This window comes from Vitis vinifera, chromosome 14 (genome assembly GCF_030704535.1).
Source record: "Vitis vinifera cultivar Pinot Noir 40024 chromosome 14, ASM3070453v1".
In the NCBI taxonomy this organism is placed as follows: domain Eukaryota; kingdom Viridiplantae; phylum Streptophyta; class Magnoliopsida; order Vitales; family Vitaceae; genus Vitis; species Vitis vinifera.
In genome coordinates, this window is record NC_081818.1 from 21827087 (window position 1) to 21843380 (window position 16294).

General features: G+C 25.1%; 1 protein-coding gene across 1 annotated transcript; it reads left to right on the forward strand.

Moving 5' to 3' along the window:
• Window positions 1-10794: 10794 nt before the first annotated feature.
• On the forward strand, window positions 10795-12990 carry LOC100855077 (sugar transport protein 12). The gene is made up of 4 exons (XM_059742638.1): window positions 10795-11009; window positions 11132-11454; window positions 11709-12344; window positions 12429-12990. Exons 1-4 carry the CDS (start codon window positions 10853-10855, stop codon window positions 12879-12881), a joined length of 1569 nt encoding a protein of 522 aa, XP_059598621.1. The 5' UTR covers window positions 10795-10852; the 3' UTR covers window positions 12882-12990.
• Window positions 12991-16294: the final 3304 nt, after the last annotated feature.

A 16294-nucleotide genomic window follows, 5' to 3' on the forward strand; every position in this document is an offset into this window, starting at 1 on the left:
TTAATTCCTATTCACTCCTTTGTTTATCTTTTTATCTTTTTTTATTTTTTTAATATCTATCTATTTGTTTTGTTGTTTTAAAAGGTAGAAAAGGTGAAATTGGATTATATTTCATTTTTTAAAAGATATTAATTGTTTTAAAAATAATAATAAAATTAAAAAGTGAAATTAAAAATAAATTTATGTAAAACTTATGTGCCCTAGAAATATGAGAGGAAGTAAATGGGTGATATTTAAAGATTATAATATAATAATTAAATTATATTAACCCAATTTAAATCAAGTGAAAATAGGAATAATCAAAACAATCAAATATCAAAGTAATAAAAAAATCAAAGACAAAAAAATTTTAAAACTTACGTATTAACTATGAAGAAAAAAAAATTATGAGATTTAAGATTTCTAATTTATAATCTACTATTTGAAATCAAAATACACAAATTTATTTGATCGCTTTATGATTCACGTTCTTTATAATATTTTTTTGAGGCATGATAGTGCAAATTAGGTTGAGTCTCTCAGTGGTTTTCATGAAACACATTTAGGTGGTAAGATATGTATTGGAGAAAACCTAGTGAAATTGGAATTGATTTATAAATTATATTTTATTAAAAACAATTTACAAGCCTTATAGTTTTAAAAGGATTTTGAAGGATTTCATACTTTTAATTAAAAAATTATGATTTTAATTTTAAATCCTTAATTTTCAATTCTTTTCCAAATTATTTTTATTATTTTGAAATATTTTTCTTTTTAAAGCCTCGATTTAAAATTCTTTCAAAATTAACTAAGACATTTTAATTCATTTGAAACTTCTTATTCAATTCTATCTTATTAGAAAAACTAACTTGTTTTTACTCAAGGTATGATAAAACGTAACTTTTAATATTCAATGGAGGGTAAGTAATTGTTTAAGAAAATTTGTAAGCAAAAATGAAAATGAACAAAACTGCTAACAAATAAAGTACAAGACTCACCGTCCCAACACTTTAATTTTCACATAAAATATATTATTTATGTATACTTATCTTAAATTTTTTCATATAGTTTTTTTTTAATTTATCAATTCATTGTCGTAATTTTATTTATTTAAATAAATTTTATTTTAGATTAAAGATTCCGTTGGGACATGAAATTGATATCATAGCCAAGTTGAAAGAAGATTTTATATAAAATATTTTTTATTATATTACTGTAATATTAAATTTATTTATAGAGTAAGGAAAATTATTAAAACATTGAAAGAAAAATTTATAAAATAGAGACGAGTTTATAAAGATTATACGATATAAATAGAGATGTGAGGAATGATGAGACATAATTGATGTCTCGCTAAGTCTCATGGTTTGGACATGGGATGTTTTGGGAACTGATTATATTTAATTTTTGTACTTTATAATATTTTTTATAGTATAATGAAATGATTATCTCAACCTAATTATATCCAAATTTTTTTATAGTTTGTAATATTTTCTACAATATAGTAGAATAATCCTCTCTCATCTGTAAATATAAATAATTTAATTGAACTAAATTAAAATCTCGTATATCTTTGTGTGAATTATCATATTCCTGCTTAAAAATTAACATTGTTTGCATTAAAGTATCTATTGGTTAAATTAATAAAGGAACAAAATTAAAATTATCATATTATTTTCTCATGGATGATCTCACATATTATAAAAAAATTAAAATTAAAATTAATTAAAAATAAATTCACCAGTATTATCACATGAAGGGAATTATCATTTACATTTAACTTCCATCATCAAATAAAAATAAAAATACTTAATACCACTATAATTTACTAGCAAGGTAGAGGCACTACAAATATATATCATTCATATCAAAGCATTTTGGGGGTAAGAAATCAATATTTTATTTTTGCATTATTAATTATTTTTTAATATTTTATTTTTATTTTATCCTTGAAGGTAAGTAATGACATTTTTCTTTCGTTTTAATGATAATAAACAAGAAGATAGGTGTTTTAATAAAGAATATTGGATTCATATAATGTCAAGTATAATAAATCAATAAAGATTTTTCCACTTATAAGAAGAGGATTTATGCCCATTCAATAAAATTTCATAAAGACAGTTCTTTTAGATAATATTTGAGACATATTCAAAGCCTACTACATGATGTTAATTTTACAAAGAAAATGGTTTTATATTTAACGTTATAGAAAGAAAAAATAAATTACAAACACGTAAAGATTATTTATAATAGGATGTTTTAAAAAGAGTAGGGATGACAATGAGGCTGATTTTTGTTAATACTTTGTCTACTTCTAATGCAACGAGTTAAAAATTTAAATAAATGTGTTAAGGACAAGTTTATGATTTTTTTCTAAAACCTAAGATGGGTTTAAGGTGGGTTCAGGTATTGCCTTGTCTCACCCCACCCTACTCCAATTATATATAAAATTAATTTAATTTAAAATAAAAATAGTTTTTAATAAAATAAGTTATAAAAAATTCTAATATTTTAATTATTCATAAATATATATTTATTTTAATATAATTAATTTTTTTTAAGAAAAAAAAAGTTAAATAGGTAAAAATGAAAATTATTTTGAATAAATAAGACATAGTTAGTATTGGGTAACCTGTCTCAAACTTGCTCCATTACCATCCTTAAAATAGAAGAAATATTTATAAGAGGGTATTTGTATCTTTGTTTTATTTTAATTTTCTATTTGCTTTTATCCAATCAAAGTAGGATACCCTTACTTTTTAATCTTTTAATATATAAGATGAAATCCCTTTTTCTTTTCTTTTTTTAACATACACGTAACATAAAAGGATAGATTATATACTTTTTTATGATTGAATCATCATTTTAAAAGCATGTTAGATAATTATTGAGGACAAATTATCACCGATCATCATATCAAACTTGTAGAACAATTTATCATGGGTGAAATTTCATGTCATATAACATTATTATACCAATAATAAAAAAAAAAATTATCTCAAAAAAAAAAATACAACAAAGTGTAAGTTTAAATAAACTTGAGTTGTATGAATTATTCAAATATAAACATTTTACAATTTTTTTAATTAGTAAATTGTTATTTTGAAGATATTTTCACGTAATTTAATAACATAATAAATAAGATAAAAAGTAATTAAATATATTTTATTAAAATAATAATATTATTTACGTTCCTTTATTTATTTAATACATCTTCTTTGGTGCCTTAATATTTCTTCACATATTTCTAATGTGATGACATTGTTTCTAATGATTCCATAATTTTTATAACCTAATATCTTTGTTAAATTTTTCCCGATATTATAATTTTTAAAATTTAATATATTTATTATATTTTTATACCCCAATTGCATTCTTTATATCTTAATCTCATTTTGTGTACATTTGTCTCGTTTTTCATACATACCATAATTATATTCTTAATATCTTGATAACATTTTAATATTTCAATCACTTTTTTGTTCCCAAATTATGTTTTTTATCACATGATCATAGTTTTATATGCGGATTATATTTTTCATTCCTAAGTCACAAGTGTCGTACCTTAGTACATTTGTCCAATTTTTTGTATGTTAATTAATTCCTCTTATTTTTACTCACATATTAGTATTTTTTTGTTTTAAAAACAAAAAATAAAAAATAATAATAACATGTATATTAAATGTGGAAATTCTTGCATAAATATATTCTTATAATCATTTTAAAAAAAATTAAATTTGAAGTAGTAAAATTTTTTGATGTCTTAAATTTTTAAATAACTTTCTAAAAATCATTATCATAAATTTCTAAGAGTTCGTATGCTATATTAAAGTTAATATTTTTTTCTATTTTTAATAGTAAAAAAGAAAAAGTGTATCCAAACAATATTTAAGATATGTTCTTTTAAATTTTTGTAATTTTGAATGAAATTTAAGTACAAATATAATGTTTTAATCCATTTTTTAGATCATATTTATAAATACATAACCACGTTACATTGAGAAAAAAAAACAAAGAAATGAAATATTAGATAATTGCTTTAACGCTAAGAATACGTTTTACAATAGTTTTAAAAAAATATTTTTAACACTCAAAATTTTTTGAACTTTTAATCGGTGTCAATTAAATTATACTTGTGAAATCTTTATAATATTACAAAGCTCTCTCTTTTGTATCTTCATTTCTTCCTTCAATAGCTCCACTAGTAACAATGGCAGGTGCAGCTGCCTGTGTCCCAAAGATGATGGTGGCAATCATCCAAGCAAGTGAACTCCATATCATGCATGAGTTTATTGCATTTGACACGAAAATTAAAAATTCTAAAATAGGTAAAATATCATTTAAAACAAATATATATATTAATGTAAATAAAATATTATATAAAACAAAAAATGGATTTATAGTAAAAAGATCTCAATAAATAAAAATTTGATAAAGTAATCATCTTACTTAAATAATAAAATCTTCTACTCCCAATTCATACTAATGTACTAAATTAATAACTCCACTAAATATATAATATAATAATACTTTTAGAAATCCTTAAAAAATAAGGAAATAGAAATAAATAAATAATACTCTTTATAAATTAATAAAAATTTATTTATGAGTAAATTTATAAATTATTATTCATTTATCAATAAATCAATAACTCCATTAAGTTAATAATTTTTCTTGGTTTCAAAAAGTATTAATGTAGAAGGTTATATTGAAACTTATAGCACAACTTAGTTCATATTTGTATCAATTACGAAGGAAAAGTGTTAACTCAATATTAGAACACTTTTAGTGTGGTATATATTAACTTACTTTCCTCAACCTTATGAGTTTGTGGAAAGGTAGGAGGGGAGTCTCGTGCTCGAGCCCATTTGAAAGGGAATTAAGGTGGCATGGGTTAAAAACCTTTAATCCGTAACATGTCTGCACGTACATTCTAATTAAATTTTTATAACTTAATATCTTTGTTAAAAAAATTTTGAGATTATAATTTTTAAACTTAATACTTTTATTATATTTTTGTACCTTCATCGTATTCCTTATATATTAATATCTCTTTTTTTTTTTTTTTTTTTTTACATTCATCTCATATTTTCATATCTTATTTATAATTTTTGTACCTTAATCATATTCTTAATACCTTGATAATAATTTAATAGTTTAATCACATCTTTTATACCCTAATTATGTTTTTAATACTCGTGGTTACATTTTTATATTTTGATTATATTTTTCATACCTAAGTCACATTTTTCATACTTTAGTACAATCAAATTCTTCCTATTTTTGCTTACATATTTGTAGCTTCATCTATTTATTTTATAAAATAACTAAGTAATTATTTGGATAAACTTATTATATTTTATTTTAAAAGGAATTATCAACTAATGTCTAAAATTATTAACTAATTTATCCTAAATTAACAAATTCCAAATTAATAAATTTTAAATTAATTCATCAACAATAAATTAGTCCAAATTTTATATTAATTCAACAATCCAAATTTTACAAACAATAATTACTATTAAAATAAAAAAAAAATAACAATAACAATAACAATAATAATAATAATAATAATAATAAAAATAAAAATAAAAAAGAAAATAAAAATAAATTGAAAAAAAAAAAGGAAAATGAGAGGAGGAAGATGAGACGAAAGGGGGAAGGAAGGATTCTGGTGCGAACTCGGGTATGATGGAGGAAGGGAAAGAAAAAAAAAATGGTGGGAAAAAGATTGGAAGAAAAATGGGTATGAGAAAATGAGAAAAAAAAATGGGGGAAGAAGTGGGGGGTTCCTAGCCGTCCAGAATGGGTGTTGCGGGAGGAAGAAAACAAAGAAAAAAAAGAAAAAAAAAACGAGGCTGTGAGGAGGAGAGAACAAAAAAAAATGAAGCTCCATTGGCACCCGCCGTGTGTGAAAGAAGAAGTGGGGAGATGGGGAAGGGAAGAAGAATGGGGGGCCGCCAGCGTGGTAGTAAGGGAAGAGAGAGGAATGGAAGGTTGTTGGGGAAGAAAAAGGGGAGGAAAAAAATTGGGGGGGGGGGAAGGGAAGAAAGGAGGGGGGCGCCATAGGGAAGAAAGGAGAGTGGAGGAATGGGAAGAGAGGTGGGGAAAAAGGAAAAGAAAAGAAAAAGTAAAAAGAAAAAAGGGATGTGAGATGGTGGCCAATGGTAAGAGGTATGAGAGGAGAGAGGGAGTTGGTGGGGTAGTTGGGGAATAGGAAGAGGAAGGAGAGAGGAGAGAGAAAATAAAAAATAAAAATAAAAATATAATAATAAAAAAATAAAAATAAGAGTGATAAAATAAAATAAAATAATATATAAAATAATAAAAGTTATTAAATGATGAGTGAGTCAAAAAACTCATGTAATTAGAATTTAAAATTTATTGATAAAATTGAGCTCAAAATTAATATAAAAATAAAATTGAGACAAATTTTGGGGTCTATATCGTTACTTAATAACAACCTCTCAACAATAATAATAACCTAAAATAGCAACCTTTCAATAATAATAACAACCTAAAATAAGAATGAAAAAATTCAATCAAAAAAGGAACACCAAACATAACAAGGAAAAAGGTAAAAAATTACAAAACAAAAAAATTATTACATACAATAATTAAATTCTCATAGTTTTTTTCACTTTGAAAACTTATATAAATATTTCAATATTTGAGTTGGGAATCTATTATCCCAAAAAACATGAATAAAACAGAAATTCCACAAAAAAAAAGTTGATAAAAAAACTTGTAACTTCACCTTTAAGCCTTACAACAATGCCAAAAAAACAACTTTGATTTTCAATCATCCCTTATCCCATAATACCAAAGCTCTTATGCTATTTATATATACGCACTTTAAAAATATTCAAATATAAAATGGCTGAATATATAAGCTTAGGAAACTTTTAGGGGTTAGACAGAGTCCACCCAAGATTGTACACATGGAATTTTTTTTTTAACAAATATTTTAAGGTAAAGAGTGGAGTCAGGGAGCCAAGTAATTATTGAACAATTAAAAAAAATGATGCGCTCATCTTTTTTAGTGCATTTGATAATATAAATTTTAAATCACTAAATACATAGACTTCATTGATTAATAGGAGTACAACACCATGAATGATTTATAAATTTTTATAACTTTTTTATTTCATTTTTAATTATTTTTATTGGTATATAAAAAAACAATTCACTAATAGAAATCTTTATTTTATAAAATAAAAATAAAATTGGAACAAAAAAGTTATATTTTATAAACTATAATAAGTTTGGGTATTTTGGTTTATTAAAAAATATTTGCATTGGTGAATCTTTTTTAAATAATAGTTTTTATTGTGTATAATATAAGATGAGATATTTGTAAATTAATAATTTTAAAAATAGTGGTGTGGACCCACGTTTTTCACATGCGTTCCTACTCGAATGGCGAGACTCGCTTTTCATTTATTTTGTAAAAATTTGATTTTTAGAAAAAAAGATTTGGAGTCGCCGCTTATTTTTATTTTATTTTTCAAGGAAAAAACAAAATAAAAAAGAAAAACTCTAAGTATGACTCCTGAAGAAAAAACAGGTCTATGAAACACCGAGTCCGGATTCGGGGTCAGGTTACCTATTGGGAATGTATGGTGGTGAGCCGTAACACCCCTTTAAGCCCATATACATACGATATCTATTAAACGAATTAAGGGAATTGTGACAATTAATTATTTAATAATGAATACCAAGATTAAAGGAACGAAACAATATATACTAAAATGATGACAAAATAAAATTACAAGAATGTACAAAATAAATAACAATAGAATTGTGCAAATTGTTTTATTGAACAAATTTTAAAAAAATATTTGAAAAAAATTAGTTTTCCAAAAATTTCAAAGAATTTTATTAAAAACAATTTTGAATGAGTCATTTCAATTTATTTATTTACAAGATATTTTCTTCAAGTGATTTGATTAATTTCATTTGTATTTAATTTTTTTAAAAGTTATTTACACTCATTGTATTAAAAGAATTTATTACAAAATTTCAATTTGACAACAAAAATTATTTTTTACATATTTTTACAAAAAAAGAATGAATTTTTACAATTTTATTTACAAAAGTATTTCAATTTGTTTTCATTTAAGAAAAAATCACTTATACAAATTATTTAAAAAATAACTTTATTTGCAAAAGAATTTTTAATTAAAAATTAATTTTTGGGACAACTTTATTTACAAAACAAATTTTGGACAATTTTTTATTAAACAAAGAAATTTTTGGACAATTATTATTAAAACAAATTTTCAAATTCTATTAAAAACTTTTTTTTTTGGGATTTTTCTAAAAACATTTTTTCTGAATTTTTATTAATAAAAAAACCTTTCTTTTATAAAGAAGAATATTTTAAAATTATTATTTTATTAAAACATATTTACTGAATTATTCATCTTATTTAAACAAAATTTTTTATTTGTTTGACATCCAATTCTGTTCACAATAAGTAAATATATACAAACAAATATTTACAAAAACTAATAAAAATAAAACCAAATAATAGTGGGAAATAAAACGTGTACCCAAACAAACTTACAACAAGTTCAATGTCTTCCTACAACTTTTCGAGTCTCACTATCTTCCATAAAATTTGCCCAAATTCAAACTTCAAATTAGTCGGATAAATTTCACCAATTAAAAATGGGCCCAAATTAGCAAATATAACTCAACAAAAATATTTCACATGTCATAGGCTCTAATATAAAATTTCCAAATTAATAGTCAAAATATAAGTTCAATTAATCAAACTCAAAACATGATAAATTAAAATAAATCTCATTGAGCCTAGGTTTAATGTCTCATAATTCAAGCTCAATTTAATATGTAAACTTAAATCCACAACCAAACTCAACCCAATTTAATATGTAAACTCACATCCAAAATATATTACAATATTATATCATATTCAAATTAAATAATTTAAATAAGAACAACCATATAAATTATCAACTAATTTAGCCCAAATTAATAAATTCTAAATTATTTCATCAACAATAAATTAGCTCAAATTTCATGTTAATTCAACAATTCAAATTTCACAAATAACAATTACTATTAAAATCAAATTAAGAAAAGTAAATAATAATAATAATAATAATAATAAATGAAAATGGGTTTGATTGGAAAGTCAGGGAATGAGAGAAAAGAGGAAGGGGTCGTTGGTTGGCAGTGGCTCACCGACGGAGACTGGCCGATGATTTAACCCTAAAATTTAATTTAATAATAATTAATGGAGCATAGTTATATTTGCTCAACTTCCATTTGTGATGTGAATGTATGGTATGGTTTTTTACTCTTTTTTTTTTCTTTTGTTGCAATATAATGGATGAATGTGTTAAATGTTGTAGAGCAGTCAAATATTAATGGTGATGGTAACAGTAAAGGTCTCAGGATATCATCTACTTCCCCCTCAATGTAAAACTTGATTTAGGATGTTTGTAAAAATTAGAATTAGATTTATCCTCTAAAAACTTTAAGTTTATATTTGGTTGACCGAATATAGTATAAGATAAGATAAGAGAGAATATTATATCTTATTTTATATTTGATTGGTACTAGAATATGATAAGTATGTCATCACTTATCCTATCTTATGTGCAACCCAACTTATGATACGATAAGTGATGGGATATATCATCTACCCATTTTTTTTTTTGTTATCCTTTACATATTAAATATATATATATATATATATATTTCATGTATCAAAAAAATTATTTTTTCATCAATTTTTTATTTTTTTAATATACTCATTTTACAAAATTATTATAAATTAAATTTATGATTAACAAACTAAAAAATATTTATAGAATAATATTAATATATGATATATAAATTATTTTTATATATTAAAAATGATGAGTCTAATCTTTTTAAGTACATTTTGATAATATAAATTTTAAATCACTAAATCAATTTATTAACAAAGACTTGACTGATCACTTAGCAGGACAACACCATGAATGATTTATAAATTTTTATAACCTTTTTATTTCATATTTATTTATTTTATATAAAATAAAGAATTTTATTGGTATATAAAAACGATTCACTATTAGAAATCTTTATTTTATAAAATAAAAATAAAAATAAAAATGGAATAGGAAAGAGTTATATTTTATAAACTATTATAAGTTTGGGTATTTTGGTATATTAAAAAATATTTGCATTGGTGAATCTTTTTCAAATAATAGTTTTTATTCTTATACTTGTAAATAAATAATTTTTAAAAATAAGTAGATTTAACATATTTTCAAATATCTCAAAATATCAAAATGAATTAGATTAATAAAAAATTATAATAACTAATTATATAACTAATTAGAAAATTTGTAATTGAAAATAAATAGGTTTTTAATTACTTTTTAAATTTAGTTTCATTGATTACTCATTAATTTTCACGTGATGTATATTATTAGGGATTTATGGATCTGCGATTAAAATATGTGTTTAATTATTAATTAAATCTAATTCATTCATGTTTAGATTTTCAATTTGGAAATTAAAAACATCAAATCCTAATGTTTATTTTTTTTTAAATTGATTAAAATGTTTATTTTAGTAGATAATTAGATGGGTATGAAATATATTTTGGAATGCTAATAGAAGAAATTAAACACACTTGATATAGAATTGTTTCGTTATTTAAACACACTGGAGTTAGAATTATTTTCCTATCATAACTCTTGTTGATTTCTAATCCTATTAGGAATCAACTCATAACTAGGTCTATATATACAAAACAAAACTTATACTTTACCATACAGGCTTCCTAATCAAACTTCACCCTTTTCCCAATCTTTGCTTTTTCTTCTCCTTTGAGAGCTTTCTTTCACCATTCATGGCTCCATTAGTGGGGATCAAGGCTGGCGATTTCATGGGTCCCAGTGGTGGCGATCACGTAGAATACCCAGGCAAACTTACTTGGTCCGTCTTGATAAGTTGTGTGTTGGGTGCCATGGGTGGCTTAATCTTTGGTTACGATATTGGAATTTCAGGTAAGTTTGTACGTGTGTATATAAAAGATTTAATTTATTTATCTTCTTAAATATATAGATATATATTTTATATTTTGTAACAATTACATGGATACAAATAGATTGATTTGGTGATTTGGTAGGCGGAGTGACTTCGATGCCGACATTCTTGGAGAAATTTTTCCCTTCAGTTTACAAGAAGGAGGAATTGGATAAGTCAACGAATCAGTACTGTAAATTTGACAGTCAAATACTAACATTATTCACATCTTCGCTCTACTTGGCGGCTTTGGTCTCTTCGTTGGTAGCTTCATATGCCACTAGAAGATTTGGGCGCAGGGTATCCATGTTGGTTGGTGGCTTGATTTTCATGGCTGGTGCCATTCTTAATGCTTTTGCCGTCAATATTCTTATGCTTATTTTTGGACGTATCCTTTTGGGCTTTGGAGTTGGTTTTGCCACTCAGGTAACTTTTTTCTTTCATTTTTAATATTATTCTATCAATGAAATATTTTATATTTTGATATTACTTTTCTTTTACATGTATACTGCTATTATGATACTTTGGCTATTTTTTTATTGGTTGTGGGCATATGGTTATTATTATTATTATTATTATTATTATTATTATTATTATTATTATTATTATTTATCTTATATATATAAATTCATCATTATTATATAAAGTAAATGATGAACTTTTATTTGAATTGTATGCAGTCGGTGCCAATCTACGTATCAGAAATGGCTCCATACAAACACCGGGGTGCTCTCAACAACGTATTTCAGTTGTCAATCACCATTGGCATTTTGGTTGCCAATGTGGTTAACTACTTCACCGCCAAGATCGAGGGTGGATGGGGATGGCGTGTTAGTTTGGGCGGCGCTGCAATCCCCGCCATCTTCATATCAGCCGTAGCATGGATTCTTCCCAACACCCCCAACTCCATGATCGAGAAGGGTGAGCTTCAACAGGCCAGAGAGATGCTCTGTCGCATTCGCGGCGTCAGCGATAGGGAGATTGAAGCCGAGTACATCGATTTGGTGGCTGCAAGTGAAGCTTCAAGACGAGTACAACACCCCTGGAGAAACCTTCGCCTTAGAGAATATAGGCCTCAGCTGGTAATGTCCATCCTCATCCCGGCCTTGCAGCAGCTCACCGGCATCAATGTCGTCATGTTCTATGCCCCCGTGCTCTTCCAATCACTGGGCTTCGGGAACAACGCTTCACTCTTCTCGGCTGTTATCACCGGTCTTGTCAATATGTTAGCAACCTTTGTGGCCGTGTTTGGCACTGATAAGTGGGGTAGGAGAAAGCTTTTCATAGAGGGTGGAATCCAAATGCTTATATTCCAGGTAATTAAACACATGATTAATACATCCTTTTTTCTACTTCAATTACTTCAAAATTTCTTCAATAATCTTGCAATGCTCACGTAGGTTGCAGTGGCAGTTCTGATAGCACTCAAATTTGGGGTATCAGGGAACGTGACAGAATTGCCAGAATGGTACTCCATTATTGTAGTGATGTGCATTTGTATCTACGTTTCTGCCTTCGCATGGTCATGGGGTCCTCTGGGATGGTTGGTGCCCAGCGAAATTTTCCCACTTGAGATTCGGTCGGCTGCTCAGAGTATAACAGTATCAGTGAATATGTTTTTCACCTTCGGAGTTGCTGAAGTCTTCCTGAGCATGCTCTGTGGGCTAAAGTACGGCTTGTTCATATTCTTTTCGGTTTTCGTGGCTATTATGACAGTGTTCATCTATGTCTTCCTGCCAGAGACCAAGGGCATTCCAATTGAGGAGATGAGGGTGGTGTGGAAGAGGCACTGGTATTGGAAGAGATTCATGCCCGACCACGACGACCAACAAGTTAATGGAAACTCTGTCTAGTAGTGTTTATGATTAGTTATTATACATACCCTCGATTTTTCTGGTTAGGAGTAGTTTTTTGCCTTTTATATATTTTTTGTTTTATTATTGGTTTAATCATAAAAAATTGGATTTGATACTACTTAATGAAGCATAAGTATGGTATGGTTTTTTACCTTTTTCTTTTCAATATAATGGGTGGATGTGTTATGTTTGGTAGATGAGTCAAATATTAATGGTGGTGATAACAGTAAAGGTCTCAGGATATCAGCTACTTCTCCCTCAACCTAAAACTTGATTTAGGATGATTCTAAGAGCTATAATTAGATATGAATTGTTTTGGGAGTGTCGGTTCTTAAACAGGTTTTAGTGGAAGTGTTATTAGAAGAATCACCAATAGAGCATCTTTTTAGAAAACACTAAAAGTGAATTCTCAATCTTAAATTTTGACAAACACGTAGTTTTTTCAAAATCATTTTTTAAAATAAAAACTCTTTCCAGAAATACGTGTTCAAAATGTTTTTAATAAAAATATTTTCTCTAAAAGTGTTATAAAAAAATCACCTATCAATATTTCTTTTGAAAATAGTATTAGTTCCTAAAATACATTGAACTCTTTATTATCTTTGAACGTAGATTTAGTTCCTTGGTATAAAATATTTTTTATTTAAATAACAGAATTCGAAAGTTTATATATTTTGTTAAGAGGTTGTATATTCTTACTAAAAAAGTTTTTATTTTGTCAAGTTTTTTAATTAAATTAATTAAGTTCATGATTATAGGTAAGTCACGTGTTTACTCTTTGAAGAACTCGAGTTTTGAAATTATTTCTCATAAAAAGTTAAAATTTTTGGGAGGTGTGAGCCAAGTATACTACTGAATTAAAAGGGAGAGATTTAGAGTATTCTACTATTAAGGTTACAAGATTCAATTATAATTATTACGATTACTTAATAACTAAAATAACAACCTCTCAACAATAATTAAGTCCTTATAGATTTTTTCACTTTGAAAACTTATATAAATATTTCAATATTTGAGTTGGGAATCTATTATCCCAAAAGCAATGAAGAAAACAGAAATTCCACAAAAAAATTTGATAATAGAACCTGTAACTTCACCTTTAAGCCCTAAAACAGAGCCCAAAAAATAACTTTGATGTTCAATCACCCCTTATCCCATAATACCAAAGCTTCAATGCTATTTATATATATATATATATGCACTTTAAAAATATTCAAATATAAAATGGCTTAACATATAAGCTTAGGAAACTTTTATGGGTTAGACAAACTTAAAACAGAGTACACCCAAAATTGTACACATGGAATTTTTTTTAACAAATATTGTAAGGTGAAAAGTGGAGTCGGGGGAGCCCAACTAGTTATTGAACAATTAAAAAAAATGATGCGCTCATCCTTTTTTTAGTGCATTTGATAATATAAATTTTAAATTACTAAATACATAGACTTGATTGATTAATAGGACAACACCATGAATGATTTATAAATTTTTATAACTTTTTTATTCATTTTTAATTATTTTTATTGGTATATAAAAAAAACGACTCACTAATAGAAATCTTTATTTTATAAAATAAAAATAAAAATGGAACAAAAAAGTTATATTTTATAAACTATAATAAGTTTGGGTATTTTGGTTTATTAAAAAATATTTGCATTGGTGAATCCTTTTTAAATAATAGTTTTTATTGTGTATAAGATTAGATATTTGTAAATTAATAATTTTAAAAATAGTGGTGTGGACCCCGTTTTTCACGTGTGTTCGTTTTTTATTTATTTTGTGAAAATTTGATTTTTAGAAAAAAAAAAAAAAAAAGACTTTGAAGTCGTCACTTATTTTTGTTTTATTTTTTAAGGGAAAAACAAAATAAGAAAAAAAAAACCCTAAGTGTGATTTCTAAAGGAAAAACAGGTCTATGAAACACTGAGTCTGGATCCGAGGGTTAGGTTACCTATTGGGAAGGTATGGTGGTGAGCCGTAACACCCTCTAAGCCCGTATATATTCGGTCTCTACTAAACAAATTAAGGGAATTGTGACAATTAATTAATTAATCATAAATACCAAAATTAAAATAACGAAAACATATACACAAAGATGATGACAAAATAAAATTACAAGAATGTACAAAATAAATGACAATAGAATTATGCAAATTGATTTATTGAACAAATTAAAAAAAATATTTGAAAAAAATTAGTTTTCCGAAAATTTCAAAAGATTTTATTAAAAACAATTTTGAATGAGTGATTTCAATCTATTTATTTACAAAATATTTTCTTCAAGTGATTTGATTAATTTCATTTGTATTAAATTTTCAAAAAAAGTTATTTACACTTATTGTGTCAAAAGAATTTATTTCAAAATTTCAATTTAGCAACAAAAATTATTTTTTACTTGTTTTTACAAAAAAAAAAGAATGAATTTTTATAATTTTATTTACAAAAGTATTTCAATTTGTTTTCATTTAAGAAAAAATGACTTCTACAAATTATTATAAAAAATAACTTTATTTGCAAAATAATTTTTAATTAAAAATTAATTTTTGGGACAACTTTATTTACAAAACAATTTTTGGACCATTTTTTATCAAACAAAGAAAATTTTGGGCAATTTTATTAAAACAAATTTTCAAATTCTATTAAAAACATTTTTATTTTTATTTTTCTACAAACATTTTTCTGAATTTTTATTAACAAAAAAAAAATTATTTTCTTAAGAAGAATATTTTAAAATTATTATTTTATTAAAACATATTTACTGAATTATTCATCTTATTTAAACAAAATTTCTAGTTTATTTACTGAATTATTCATCTTATTTAAACAAAATTTCTAGTTTGTTCGACATCCAATTCTGTTCACAATAAGTAAATATATATAAACAAATATTTACAAAAACTAATAAAAATAAAACCAAATATATTTACAAAAACTAATAAAAATAAAACCAAATAGTAGTGAGAAATAAACTAATAAAAATAAAATCAAATAGTAGTGGAAAATAAAACGTGTACCCAAACAAACTTACAACAAGTTCAATGTCTTCATACAACTTTTCGAGTCTCACTTTCTTTCATGAAATTTCATGTTTTGTGTCGTAAATTCGTACTTAGCCAACAAGATTGTAGAATGAGCCAATACAAAAACAAAAATAACTCAAGTGTAAATATCCAGAAATGTACAAAGTCCAAAACAAATATTCGAGCCAAAATTCAAACTTCAAATTAGTCCGATAAATTTCACCAATTACAAATGGGCCCAAATTAGCAAATATAACCCAATAAAAATACCTCACATGTCATAGACCCTAATCTAAAATTTCCAAATTAATAGTCAAAATATAAGCTCAATTAATCAAACCAAACACATAATAAATTAAAATAAATCTCATTTGACCTAAATTTAATATC